Source organism: Kogia breviceps, chromosome 12 (genome assembly GCF_026419965.1).
Source record: "Kogia breviceps isolate mKogBre1 chromosome 12, mKogBre1 haplotype 1, whole genome shotgun sequence".
NCBI classification, from domain to species: Eukaryota; Metazoa; Chordata; class Mammalia; order Artiodactyla; family Physeteridae; genus Kogia; species Kogia breviceps.
The window spans coordinates 23,230,712-23,244,631 of NC_081321.1; the positions used below are offsets into that span (position 1 = coordinate 23,230,712).

Consider the following 13,920-nt stretch of genomic DNA (forward strand, 5'->3'; position numbering starts at 1 on the left):
GAACAGTATTTCTATTAATGGCTTAGATAGAAATACAGATAACACATTTACAAAATGTGTAGGTTTAAGATGGGTGGCTGAATGAGAAGGAACTAGGTTAAATATAGAATCTTAGTGATAATTTAGTTCAGTCTTTCCTATAACATGGAGTTCCTTCTTTTTTTAATTTTTAAAAAATATTTATTTTTGGCTGCATTGGGTCTTCATTGCTGTGTGCGGGCTTTCTCTAGTTGCAGCGAGCAGGCTTCTCATTGTGATGGCTTCTCTTGTTGTAGAGCACAGGCTCTAGGCACGTGGGCTTCAGTAGTTGTGGCGTACAGGCTTCAGTAGTTGTGGCTCGCAGGCTCTAGAGCACAGTCTCAGTAGTTGTGGCACACAAGCTTAGTTGCTCTGCGGCATGTGGGATCTGCCCAGGACCAGGGATTGAACCCGTGTTCCCTGCATTGGCAGGCAGATTCTTAACCACTGTGCCACCAGGGAAGCCCCTAACACGGAGTTCCTTCTAAAATACCCTTGGACTTATGAAACCTGGATTTGAAGATATTACATGGAACTTATGAATATTTTCTCTTTTTGAACAGTTCTAATTGCTTGACAGTCCTTGCTAATGTTGAATCAAAAGGCATCAGTGTGGGCTTCCCTGGTGGCGCAGTGGTTGACAGTCCGCCTGCCGATGCAGGGGACACGGGTTCGTGCCCCGGTCCGGGAAGATCCCACGTGCCACGGAGCGGCTGGGCCCGTGAGCCATGGCCGCTGAGCCTGCGCGTCCGGAGCCTGTGCTCCGCAGTGGGAGAGGCCACAGCGGTGAGAGGCCCGCGTACCGAAAAAAAAAAAAAAAAAGGCATCAGTGTAATGATGACCAACCACATGGTTAGTGGACTGGCCAAGGAGATAAGTGTTTGAATCAGAGTGCTTGGGCTTTAATCCAACTTTCTCTACTTACTAGTTATGTCACTGGAGGCAAGTTACTCAATATATTTGTGTTTCCTTATATTTAAAATGAGGGTAATGTAACCTACCTCCATATGACTATTAAGAAGATTAAGAGTTATAAGTTCTTAAGACTACGCCTGAATAATGGTAAACATTCAATAACTATTATATATTACTAGGCAGAACAAGTTTCACACCTAGCCTGAGAGTCTCTATGAGAATTCCATAAATATTTGAAGGGGAGAAATTATGATCCTTCTCTCTTCTCCAAGATAAACATGCCCAGGTGTCCACACCCTTCAGCATCCTGGTCATTATGTTCTGTGGATGTGTTCCAGTTTGTTAAAGTTCCTTAAAATTGTTGCTTGACCAAGGATGATATTTAATAGCCAGTGTGGCAGGAGCAACAGCCAGACAGACTGGACATTGACCATGAAGATTTGTAAGACTGAGCTAGTGAATGCCAGCTCAGTGCCAACCCTAAATTTGACCACACAAGGGAACTTATTTCTTTAATCTTCTCATTCTTTACCAACACTGCTCTGAAATTCTGTAATCATTTGAGACTTCTGAAATTTTGATTTCAAGCATCCTACTTTCTAAATCACCACTTCCTATCTATCCTAATCCGTTAGTATTTCCCTGCTGTAATTGTTTGCTCTCTCCATGACCTTCTTGCCATTAACCCCATAAACTTTCTATATCCATCACCCTCTAAGAAAGTGAGAGATTTTGCTGTCAGGAGAAGCAGAGGAATGGGGCAACAGCTAAATTTTTTGTTCTGTTTTGTTTTGAATTATGGGTAATACTAGAATGCGTTTGAAACTGATGAGAATGATAGAGGAAATTGATGAAGTCAGAGAATGAATAACTTAAGGAAATTTATAAGAAGCTGACAACTCTCAAATTTATATCTCAAGCCCAAACTTTAAAAGTTCTACTTCTAGCTCCCTGTTGCTAACTCAACCTAGATGTATCATGGCATTAAAAATTTAAGATGGTTAGATCTCTCCCCACAAATCTATTTCTCCCTCTAGTATTTCCCATCTCTGTAAATGGCACCACCTCCAAAAACCCCATACCATAACTTAGGAGCCATCCTTGATCTGCAGATTTAATTCCACATTCAATCCATCAAGAAATCCTATCAGTTCTATCTCCAGATCTGTCCACATCACTTGTACTCCTTTGTTGCCATCCTCTTTCAAGGCAACATTATCTATTACCTAAAACAGTACTAATAGAACATTCTGCAATGATGTAAAGTTTAATTTGAGTGCTGTCCAGTATGGTAATCACTCACTACATGTAGCAATTGAGCAGTTGAAGTAGGGCGAATACCACATTTCATTTCATTTTAACTAATTTGAATTTAAACGACAACATGGGTTAGACAGTGTAGGTCTAGATTACCATGATAGCCTCATAGCTGCAGACATAATTCACCCTGTCACCCTAAAATCCACTCCCAACATGGCAGTCATAGCAGCCCTCGACTTACTCCCCTGTCAAAAACCTTTAATGATCTCCCACTGGATTGGCATAAAATCCAAACTCCTTACCATAACCTGAGCTGCACAACTAGGCAAAGCCTCCATCTTCTACAACCTCACCTCATTCCAGTCTGTCCTCACTCAATCTCCAGCCACTCTGACCTCTGACAGTTTCCCAAGTTACCAAGCTCTTCCCACCTGCAAGGCCATTTTCTCACTTATTTTTTCATCAAATATTTACTGTTAGGAGTGCTCTAGACACTGGAGATACAGCAGTGAACAAGAGACTAAGTCCTGCTCTCAGGAAATTTTCATTCTGGTGGAGGGAAACAGATTCTAAACAAATATATATTGATATATACACTGCCAGGTCATGATAAATGCCAAGAAGGAAAAGTGGAGGAGGGTTATTTAGATTGTGTGATAGAAGAGGCCTTAGATTAGGTAACATTTGCACAGACACCTGAATGAACTGAGGAAGTGAACCTTGAAGTCACCTTGGGGCCAAGCAGGAATATGCTCGGTTAGTCTGAGGAAGAATAAAGAAGCCAGTGTGCCTGGTTTGGGGTGAAGGAGAGGGAGAATGGTAGGAGGTAAGGTCAGATAGGTACTAGACACCTTTGCACCTGCTATTCTGGCCTTGCCTGGCTGTTTCCTTTTCATTCTTTGGATCTTCTGTGACCATGTTAACTAAAGCAACTGTTTACCCACTATTATTCCATACTTCTGCTGCAACTTACTTCCTTCAGATTACATTGGCAGTCAGTAATTATTTGATTATTATTTATTGTTAAATACTGTTACTAGTTTTCTTCTTCTTTATCATCTGTCTTCCCAAAAGAAGGTGGCAGTGATCATTTCTGAATTGTTTACCATTGTTTGTTCAAGGTGCCTATCACATTAGAAAATGCTCAGTCATGGATGAATTTAACCTGTACATTTAATATGGTGTTTACTAGTTACTAATGTCTTACCTTCATGGGGTAAATGGAAGAAGGAAGACCAGATGAACCTTAATTTTGTTAAGTGCTTTGCATTAAAATACTATAAAGGCATTGCAATGAAGACAACTTGGAGGCTGTGTGCCACTCCATTTACATTCACAGAAATAATTAAAAACTAGCTAAAAACTGATAAATTTCTATTTAGGTGAGCAAAAGGATTTAGTAAGAAAAGATAACTAAGACAATATAGACAGTGTGGTTCCACATATGGGCTAATAGCCCTTCTAACTAGCTGGGAGAGTTGCAATGGGTTTCAGTGTTCAACAGTTTAACAATGCTTTTATAGAAATTGCATATTTCACTGAACTAAAACTATGTAAGTACATAAAAGTATATGAAATAAAACTGTATAAACTAGCAAACTAATGGTAGTGTCCTCACTTTTATATAGAATTGTATAAGCTAATTATAGAAATATTAGTTGTCTCATTTGTAATCTTTTGACACCCATGAATTTTTGATTAATCAGAACTTTTAAAGAGGAATAATGTTGTCAGGTTGAGGAATACTAAAGAGTGAGAAAGGGAAAAGCAGCCCTGACATCCAAGAACTGGTCCAACACTCACAGCTGGACTGTGTTCTCCTGTTGGACATAAACAATCTCACAGGACACCGACATCAGACAGGACTCTGAATCTATGATAAAATGAGACAAAAACAAGGTCATCTGTAACCAACAAAAATATCAAACATTGACCTCTCATGGCTGAAATGAGAGCTTGCTACTTCTTTACCAATTACAGTTTTATCTTTACTCTAATCAGGGCTCCCTATGATTGATATACCCAATCATAAAATTGCCCCACTTCCTGCAAGCAATCTAGAGCAAAGTCCACTTCTCTAGACCTTCTCCAAAATTACCTGACCAAAGTCTAAGTACTGTAATAGGTTCTCTCTACCACCCTTTTAACAACCCATGGTTTTCCAGGATATGTGTTTTCCCTCTCCACAATGAGTAATAAATCTAACTTGTTCTACTTCCAGGTATGTTCCAAGGGTCTCTGGTTGAAAGGCATTCACAAGAGTTAGGGTTGTAGGGTTGGATGCTATAGACACCTCATATTAATCTTATGGAGAACTGATAGCTTGATATTTTGTATCTCCTCCGCCTCCATACTCTCAATGGCTTTAGAATCCTTGGCAGGAACCAAAGTCGTTGATAAGAAAAAATTTAGATAACTTTGGAATTTCAAAGCACATTACTGAACTTACTGGTATTATAAATCCTAGAATATCATAGGAGTGGTTAAGGTCCCTGGAAAGAGATAGCATCAAAACTCTCCTCTTGGGGCTTCCCTGGTGGTGCAGTGGTTGAGTCTGCCTGCCAATGCAGGGGACATGGGTTTGAGCCCTGGTCTGGTAAGATCCCACATGGAGCAGCTAAGCCCGTGCACCGCAACTACTGAGCCTGCACCCCAGAGCCCATGAGCCACAACTACTGAGCCTGCACGCCACAACTACTGAAGCTCGTGCGCCTAGAGCCTGTGCTCCGCAACAGGAGAAGCCACCGCAATGAGAAGCCCGTACACCACAACAAAGAGTAGCCCCACTTTCTGCAACTAGAGAAAAGCCCCCGCACAGCAACAAAGACCCAGCACAGCCAAAAATAAAATAAATAAATAAATTTATAAAAATTTTTAAAAAATAAACCTCTCGGGGCTTCCCTGGTGGCGCAGTGATTGAGAGTCCGCCTGCCGATGCAGGAGACACGGGTTCGTGCCCTGGTCCGGGAGGATCCCACGTGCCGCGGAGCAACTAAGCCCGTGAGCCATGGCCGCCAGGCCTGCGCGTCCGGAGCCTGTGCTCCGCAACGGGAGAGGCCACAACAGTGAGAGGCCCGCATACCGCAAAAAAAAAAAAAAAAAAAAAAAAAAAAAAAAAAAAATAAACCTCTCCTCTTGCCCTTTGTGATAGGTGGATTGTAATGGTGTCCTGATTGGCAGAATTGATTGGAGATTGGAGAAGGTGATACAATATTGAATTACAAAATCTTTGGAAAAGTTCCCTCTATGAGTCAATCTTAGAACAGGATATTGCCTGACATCCAAACATGGTAGACCCCATGTGGTCAATAAATCTCCAAAGATTATTCAAGTTAACTGACCTTTACCTTTTAATAATTTAGCCTGGGTCTAAAGAGAACCACCTTTACTGTGAGGATGAAATCTGAGTAAACAAATTTCAAAAGTTACCTAAAAATGAAGTTTAGGAAATAAAACCTCTTAAAACATAGGACCTCCTGAGAAAAACAAAATTCGTGTGCTCCCTAATGGTAAAATGAGATAGGAATCACTGGATGAAATCAAAAAGAGCTGGAGTTAAAGGTCAAGATCCAGTGAGTACAGTCTCATGCTCATCCCATTGTGTTCAATAATACTCAGGATTCTGATGAAGGATCTGATGGAGAATCACTGACAACAAATGATATCATTCCAAAGGCAAATGTAGGTCATGGTTTCTATATATATGATTATATAAATGCTTATATGAATGCCACTCAATGTAGGACATGTAAGAAAGTTCAGTTTACCAAGTAATCTTGATTGCTGATCTGGTCCGTCATAAATATTGAAGTAATCCCATTCACAGTTCCAAGAGTCTTCTGTTATAAGGCCTTTAATCACTGCTTTCATTTTATTTCCTGACATAGAATAAAAAGTCCAAGTGCAGTTCAGCATATTAGGATAAATGTTAGGATAATTGGGAGATGTGATCTCAATAGAACTAACTGGAATCAAATCCAATACTGGACATCCTTGAGGCAAAAAGAAAAAAAAAACATTTAATACAATAATGAAGGATCTGGTTTTAATGTCTACAACTAGGTCATTAAAACCTAAACTGTAGTGTACTGTTATCAAGTTCTATCACTGTTTTTTTGCTTCCATAGCTCCTTATGTATGGCCACACAGGGTTTAAATGACTTGTTTTGAAAAACTGACACCTCCCAAAAGAAGACAGGTTAAAGTTCTTTGACTTTAACTCACAAATTGTGAACCACTAAGTCAACCATATCTACATTTCAATGTAGTTTTGTTGCTCATTTTTAGCACACAATCTTTTAAATCCCTGAGTAAATTAAACACTCCTAAAATTCAGCCTACTCTTCAAATTACAATCATTTATTTGGTAGGGAAATTTGGATTACTCTCAGGTAGTTGAAACCAGGATATGAAGGTTCACAAGGGCCAAGGGGCTACTACACCAAAAAGAGAATTGAGGAATTCAGTGACATTTTGGGTTTACTCCAAATGCTCTAGGTATTACCCAATCTAAAGTTAATGTCATCCAAAAACATTTACTTCATCAATAATCTTATCATTTTTGTTTCACTATGCAATGGCCCAGCCAAAAAAGAAAGAGGGAGAGATACATACACAATCCAAAAGACATAAAATATATGGAAAGAATGTTAATGAATAATAGAATTAAAATAGTTAGGGAAACTCCCATAAACAAAACGTTTTTCTTACCCATTAATTAGATAGGGCGCTACCTTGTTACTCTCTACTCCCTGATCTGACCCAGGTCTCCACCACCCCCAAAGTCTGACACTCAGAAAACTAGTACAAGTTCATTTTTCACTGTAAAGCAAACAGAATAAGGACACAACACTTGAAAGTTTTTGATAGCAGTCAGAGTATACTTCTTCCTAAACAGTGTTTAGCAGCAAAGATATTCCTCACTCTTATTTCCATAATATCAGGTAAACAAAGCCAAGACAATGAAGCCAATTCCTTACCTCCTTTATCCTCTTTACCATTAATTTTTCCTTTCACAGAATCTAGAATAAGAGAATATTCAAGGTCAATATATCCTATTTAATACTTTATATTTCTTTATTCTTTTAAGTGATACATTTACATTGTAGAAAATTTCAAAAAAATACAGATTTCAAAGGAGAAAATAAAAGTCTCCTGTGGTCCCATCCTATAACCAATACTCATATTTTAATGTAACTCCTGCTTTTTCTAAGCTATAGTATATATATTTTTAAATTGTATTTCATTTTATACCATTGTAACCTCCCCTACCCCCCCAATTGTGAATATTTTTCCATACTACTAAATATTGCACATATATTTTAATGGTTTTATATTTTTTACTCACATAGATATAACAATTTCTACTGATATATATATATTTTTTCTACTGATATATTTTAATTTGTAATCTCACGAATATGAATGATGAGTCAGATCTTTAGCAAACCTCACACATGGGGTAAATCTGTTACATTTCTGCTGTTGTTAGAAAAATGTCTACACTAAAGCTTTTCTGTGTTTATCTGAAAACAGAAATTGAACATGTGTACGAAGTCTGCTGAGTTGAATTCTATTCATCTTTTAGCTCTAAGCCAAAGGGATTTCTAAAGCAAAACAGATGTATTTCTTATCCATTTATTAGATAGGGAGCTACATCCTTACTCTCTACTCACTAATATACCCCAGTTAGAATGTAATTTCCTTTATTCAAACAATTCTTGAGCATCATCTATTTGCTAGGCATGTTGTACATTTTGGAGATAACAGCCGTGGGGCATGCTTGGTGTGTCTGGGGAACAGCAGGAAGGATGGTGCAGAGCAAGCACTGGGGAAAATGGCAGGAGAAGTAGTCAAGGAGGTAGCCAAGAGCCAGATCATATAGAATCTTATAGGTCACTGTAAGGACTTTTACTAAGAGTGAGCAGGGAAAATATTGAAAGATTATAAGCAGAGGAGTAACATGATCTGAATTATTCTTTTTAAAATGATTATTCTGACTGTTATGAGTAAAACAGACTAAACAAAGGCTTGTATCAGAATGTTATAGTGACATTGAGAGGTAGTTGGATTCCAGATCAGTTTTGCTGAAGGCTCACAGATTAACTAAATCCAATGAGAGATGTGAGAAGAAAAGTCAAGAATGACCAAGATAATGGCTTGAGCAATTAATTAGTAAACTGTAGTTGCCATCTACTGAGGTGGGGAAGATTGGTGGAGGAAGAATTTGGAGACAGGGGTAGGAAATCAAAACTTGAATTCTGGTCATGTTAAGTTTGAGATGCTTATTAGATATCCAAATGAAGAGGGAGGCAATTGGATATATAGCACTGGAGTTCAAAAAAGAAGTTGGGACTGGAGATATACTTTGGGAGTTATCTGTGTAAAGATGGTATTTAAAACTAGGGATTGGGTGAGATCATTTAAGAGTAACTACAGGTAGAGAAGAAAAGAAAGTCAAGGACTGGGTCCTGGGACACCTCAACTTTTAATAGTAGAGAAAAGGAGGTGCAACCAGCCAAGAGACTCCAAGGAGACCAATGAAGTAAGAGGATAGCCAAGAAACAGTGGTTTTCTGGAGGTCATGACAAATGAAACTCCAGAAAGAAGAAGAGCTTATCCATGCCAAATGCAGCTATTAGGACTGAGAAGTGACTGTTGGATCTGAACCTGTGGAGGTCACTGGTAGCTTTGGCAAGAATACCGTCTGGGGAATGGTAAGAAAGCAAGTCTTATGGGAATGGATTCAAGAAAAAAATGAAAGGGTAAAAGGGTAGACAGTGAGTAGAAATACATTTCAAGGTGTTTTGCTGTAAGAGAACAAAGAAATTAAAGTTTTCCTAGAATTCCACACCTATCCTTTACTGAACTAAATAAGTTCCCTCCTTCAAAACTTAATATAGTTGTTTCTTCACTCTATATTTTTCTATGAGATTATTTGATTAGTTGACTGAAAGAAAAATGCACAACCTAAGAGCTATAAGTTTGTTTTACTCAGGGTCTTACTGAGGATTAACCCACGAGACAACCGCTCAGTAGCCCTGAGGAAGCTGTTCCGAAGAGGTAGGGGGAGAAGCCAGCTTAAATGTGATTTTGGCTAGGGAATATGTGCAGTCAAGCACATGTCTTGATAAAACATTACTGCTAGTCACAAAGAACAGAGATCTGAAGTTAATGATTTTAGTGCTTTTCTGTGTATGGGAAAATGCAAAATCTGGGTTCATTAAAATTCTTCCTGGGCTTCCCTGGTGGTGCAGTGGTTGAGAATCTGCCTGCTGATACAGGGGACACGGGTTCGTGCCCCAGTCCGGGAAGATCCCACATGCCACGGAGTGGCTGTGCCCATGAGCCATGGCTGCTGAGCCTGTGCGTGCGGAGCCTCTGCTCCGCAACAGGAGAGGCCACAGCAGTGAGAGGCCCGCGTACCACAAAAAAAAAAAAAAAGAAAAAAAGAAAAAAATTCTTCCTGAGATATACATCTAACTATGCAAGGGGACTGCTTTACCAAAGCACAGGGCATCCTGTTATCACCTTAGTTTCTTCCCTCTGAAGCACAGAGTACACTGTCCATCAGCTACTGCAGTGGGTTAATCATGGCAGAACTGGGTGATAAGCAACAATCTCTGTGTCCTTCTCTGTTTACAGATTACTGACTACCTCCCCCACTAGACTGTAAACTCTTCTAGGGCTGTCTTGTTCATTGGTGAATCCTCAGTGCTTTAAACATGGCCTGGCATAAGTTTAAAATAATTTGTTGATAGTCTGAATAATTAAAGGCTTAAATGTGAGATTTTATTCTATTTTATGTTAGCCCCTTATGGTATACTTTCACTTATATAATTTGAACTTGATGCAAATCTTCTTTGTGTTCTCCATCCAACATTTCTCACATTATCAGACTAAAAAATATGTTTTTTTGTAGAAATATTTCTACAATTGTATTCCAACTTATATTTTAATGAGTATGAATTGACTAATCTTAAGGACTAGAGCAATTCTAATAACTATTCAGAATTAAGCATAATTGCAAATGCTTTTTCCATGATACCCAATTTCCATAATTTGCAAAAGTTCCAATTTTCATAATGCTGTCTACGCCTTCACCAAAACTATAGGAATGTTGGGCAAAGCATATTATTCAATAATCTGGGTACAACTAATATATATGAACTATCCACCAAACAAGTTTTAAAAAAAGAATCAACTACTCTTGATATTAGTACATTAAGGAAATGAATTTCAAAATAGAAAAATTACTTGAAACTTTTAGGCTAGGTATAAACATTTCCTACTGTATTTTTACAATATTCCAAGTATACAGAAAACTAGACAAAATTATTAGTTGCTGTAAGAAAAAATGAAAAATCTGATCAATCTTATGCCTTAAGGAGGTTTAGCTTGAGACCTCCACAGATTACAGAAATCACAATCTTAAATATTGTTTTTTTCTTCTTCCCTATAGCTGACAAATGAAATAAAGAATTCAAATCTCTTTATTTGATAACACATATTTTCTAATAAAGCACAATAAAACAAACATACACAAAAACGAATATGAAAAAAGTAACAGACTTACCAGACATATGAAAAGAATATCTCAGAGAAAATTTTTCCATGGCCAAACTGACATTGTATGTGAAAATCAACATCATAAGAGGACCATGAGATTTTAATGAAGGTGAATCTCCTTCACATAGATTTCCTAGACAAAAAAGAAAAAAAAATTCTTACTATTCATCAAAGCAAAGGTTATTGAGCAAAGTGAAAGGAAAAAAATCCTATTTTTAATACAAATTTATACTGTATCCCCTACCAACAATATAAAAATGGGAAAATTAAGCAAAATAAAAGCCAATTAGAATAGAGAGAGATGTTCCAGATTCTTGAGTGTAAGCAGTTCTAAGAAAGTGGTTCCAAACCAACTAGGACACTGTATCCAGTTCTTATACTGTCTGAAATACGTAGGTAGATCTTTTTAAAGCCATATAATATAAAAGAAGGTAACATGGTTGATACCAAGCAGGGCCCTATGGGGCTCCTGGGCACAAAGGCTTTCTGTGTCTCCCGTTTCTTGAATTACAGGAAGTAGCCTTCATTCAGCCTCCATGACCTTCCCTGAGTTTCAAAGGGCAGATTCAAGCAGTTGCTCATGAGGGAAGGGAGGGGATGCAAGACCAGGGAGAAACAAACAGTCGAGAGAAACAATAGTACAGCCTAGCTGGGGCAAGGTCCTGGCTCCCCATCAACAGATACCCACAGCAATATCTTTGAGCTGTTCTGCAGATACCGAAACCCCCTCCAGGTGGGAGAAGTTAACAGTTAACCATGGTATGCCGCTCGCTCGCTCAGAAGCACACAGGCCCCAGACTAGTTGGAACCTGAAGGTGGATGATGCTGACTCCTACTTACCTCACCACCAACCAATCAGAAGAATGTCCATGAGCTGATCATGCCCTCTTTGAACCATTACTATAAAACTTCTCATTACCCTCTCCAAGTGGAGACACACAGTTTTGAGGGCATTAGCCCACTGTGACCCCCTTTGCCTGGCAAAGCAAGAAAGCTATTCTTTTCTACCTCACCCAAAACTGCCTCCAAGATTTAATGTGGTCTCGAGGTACAGAGGCTGGTTTCAGTTTAGCTAGGTCACCAGGGAACTAAAACAATATTTTTGTCACCCAAAAATATGCTGAAATAACTACATATAAATAAGGGAGTATATTTGAGCCTTAGCTACATACAACCTTCATTTATCCACAGCACAGCCAAATGAATAAGAGGCAAGGTACAGTAACTGGCATGAAAGCCAAAACCACTAGCTGGTGTAAATGAAATTTTTTTAGGCAATTGTTCTTAGAGGTCTCCTGTGAATCAGAATCCTAGGGCTAATCAGCAATGGTCTCGCTCAACCTCCCATTACCCCTGGATTTCTAAAGCATCCGTTGGAAAATGATGGAGACTGATCCTCACCAATGGTTCTCTCTCTTGTGAGGCTGTTAATAGCCAGACTGCTGTCATGAAGTTCTCTGTAACTGCTACCCTATGAATCTAGTTCAACTTCTAGAACAAAACATTTTTCTTTCATCTTTTGCTTTTTATTATTTTTTTAAATAACGTTATTTATTTATTTTTGGCTGCGTTGGGTCTTCATTGCTGCCACGGGCTTTCTCTAGTTGCAGTGCGTGGGCTTCTCATTGTGGTGGCCTCTCTTGTTGTGGAGCACGGGTTCTAGGCACGTGGGCTTCAGTAGTTGTGGCACATGGGCTCAGTAGATGTGGCGCACGGGCTTAGTTGCTCCATGGCATGTGGGATCTTCCCAGACCAGAGCTCAAACCTGTGTCCCCTGTGTTGGCAGGCGGATTCTTAACCACTGCACCACCAGGGAAGTCCCACATCTTTTGCTCTTTATAGTTTTCTTTAAGATAAGAATGTTTAACCATTCTCTGGAGAAAATTTGGAGAATTTTAAAAATAATTACTTATAATCTTGCAATCTAGAAATATCCACTTAAACATATTGGTGTGTTTCCCCTTAGACCTTTACTTAAGTCACAGATAGCACTTTTTAAAAAAAATTAAAATATACTGTGTAATTTTTTCATTCCAATCTTCTCACTTAATATTGCTAACACAAGTTCATGTGCCCGACGCACAGTGAGGCCAAACAAACTGAAACGTCAGAGTTTGGAGCAGAGAAAGGTTTATTGCAAGGCCATGCAAGACTCATGCCCTAAAAAGCCTCAAGCTCCCCGAAGCGTTTAGGGAAAGCATTTTAAAAAGCCAGGTTGGTGGGGTGGAGGGGAGTCGCTGGGTATGTGATCAGATTGCACACAATTCTCTGACTGCCTGATGATGAGGGAACAGGGTGGTGTCACAGGGGTTAATTTTTTTTTTTTTTTTTTTTGCGGTATGCGGGCCTCTCACTGTTGTGGCCTCTCCCGTTGCGGAGCACAGGCTCCGGACGCGCAGGCGCAGCGGCCATGGCTCACGGGCTTAGTTGCTCCGCGGCATGTGGGATCCTCCCGGACCAGGGCACGAACCCGTGTCTCCTGCATCGGCAGGCGGACTCTCAACCACTGCGCCACCAGGGAAGCCCCACAGGGGTTAATTTTATCAGTCCTTAGGCTCCAGGAGGCCTGGGGCTCTATGCTCATGGTCATCAGGTAGTTAACATCTTCCATTTGGTGGGCTGAGGGGGAGTGTTGGTGGTCCACATCTAAAACAACTCAGGAAATTTGCAGAATATGGGGGGAAGGCCTGTCCCGGGAAGGCCCTATAGGATCCTGCTCAGTTACAATATTACATGTAAGATTTTTCTGTCTTCTAAAAAAGTTTGCTGAAAATATTTTACTTAGTGGTAGCATAATATTTTATCCTATGGATTTACTATACTTTTCTTAACCAATTTCCTATTTAGATCCTTTTTTTTTGGCCATTATCATAAATAAAACCAGCTGAATGAATATCTTACACATAAATGTAAGGCATAATTTTTATAAATATGGATAAAAATAGAAATGCTGAATAAAAGGTTATAGATTTATAGCTTTTGTGTGCGTGTGTGTGTGGTACGCGGGCCTCTCACTGTTGCGGCCTCTCCCATTGCGGAGCACAGGCTCCGGACGCGCAGGCTCAGCGGCCATGGCTCACGGGCCCAGATGCTCCGCGGCATGTGGGATCCTCCCGGACCGGGGCACGAACCCGTGTCCCCTGCCTCGGCAGGCGGACT

The 13,920-nt window shown here is 39.6% G+C and overlaps 1 protein-coding gene across 1 annotated transcript in view; it reads right to left on the reverse strand.

Moving 5' to 3' along the window:
• Nucleotides 1–10,007: 10,007 nt before the first annotated feature.
• Nucleotides 10,008–13,920, reverse strand: part of OVCH1 (ovochymase 1) — a 67,037-nt gene continuing 63,124 nt past the window's right edge. The window contains 2 exon segments of the mRNA XM_059081585.2: nucleotides 10,008–10,091; nucleotides 11,775–11,833. Of these exon segments, the coding sequence (XP_058937568.2) occupies nucleotides 10,008–10,091; nucleotides 11,775–11,833 (143 nt within the window).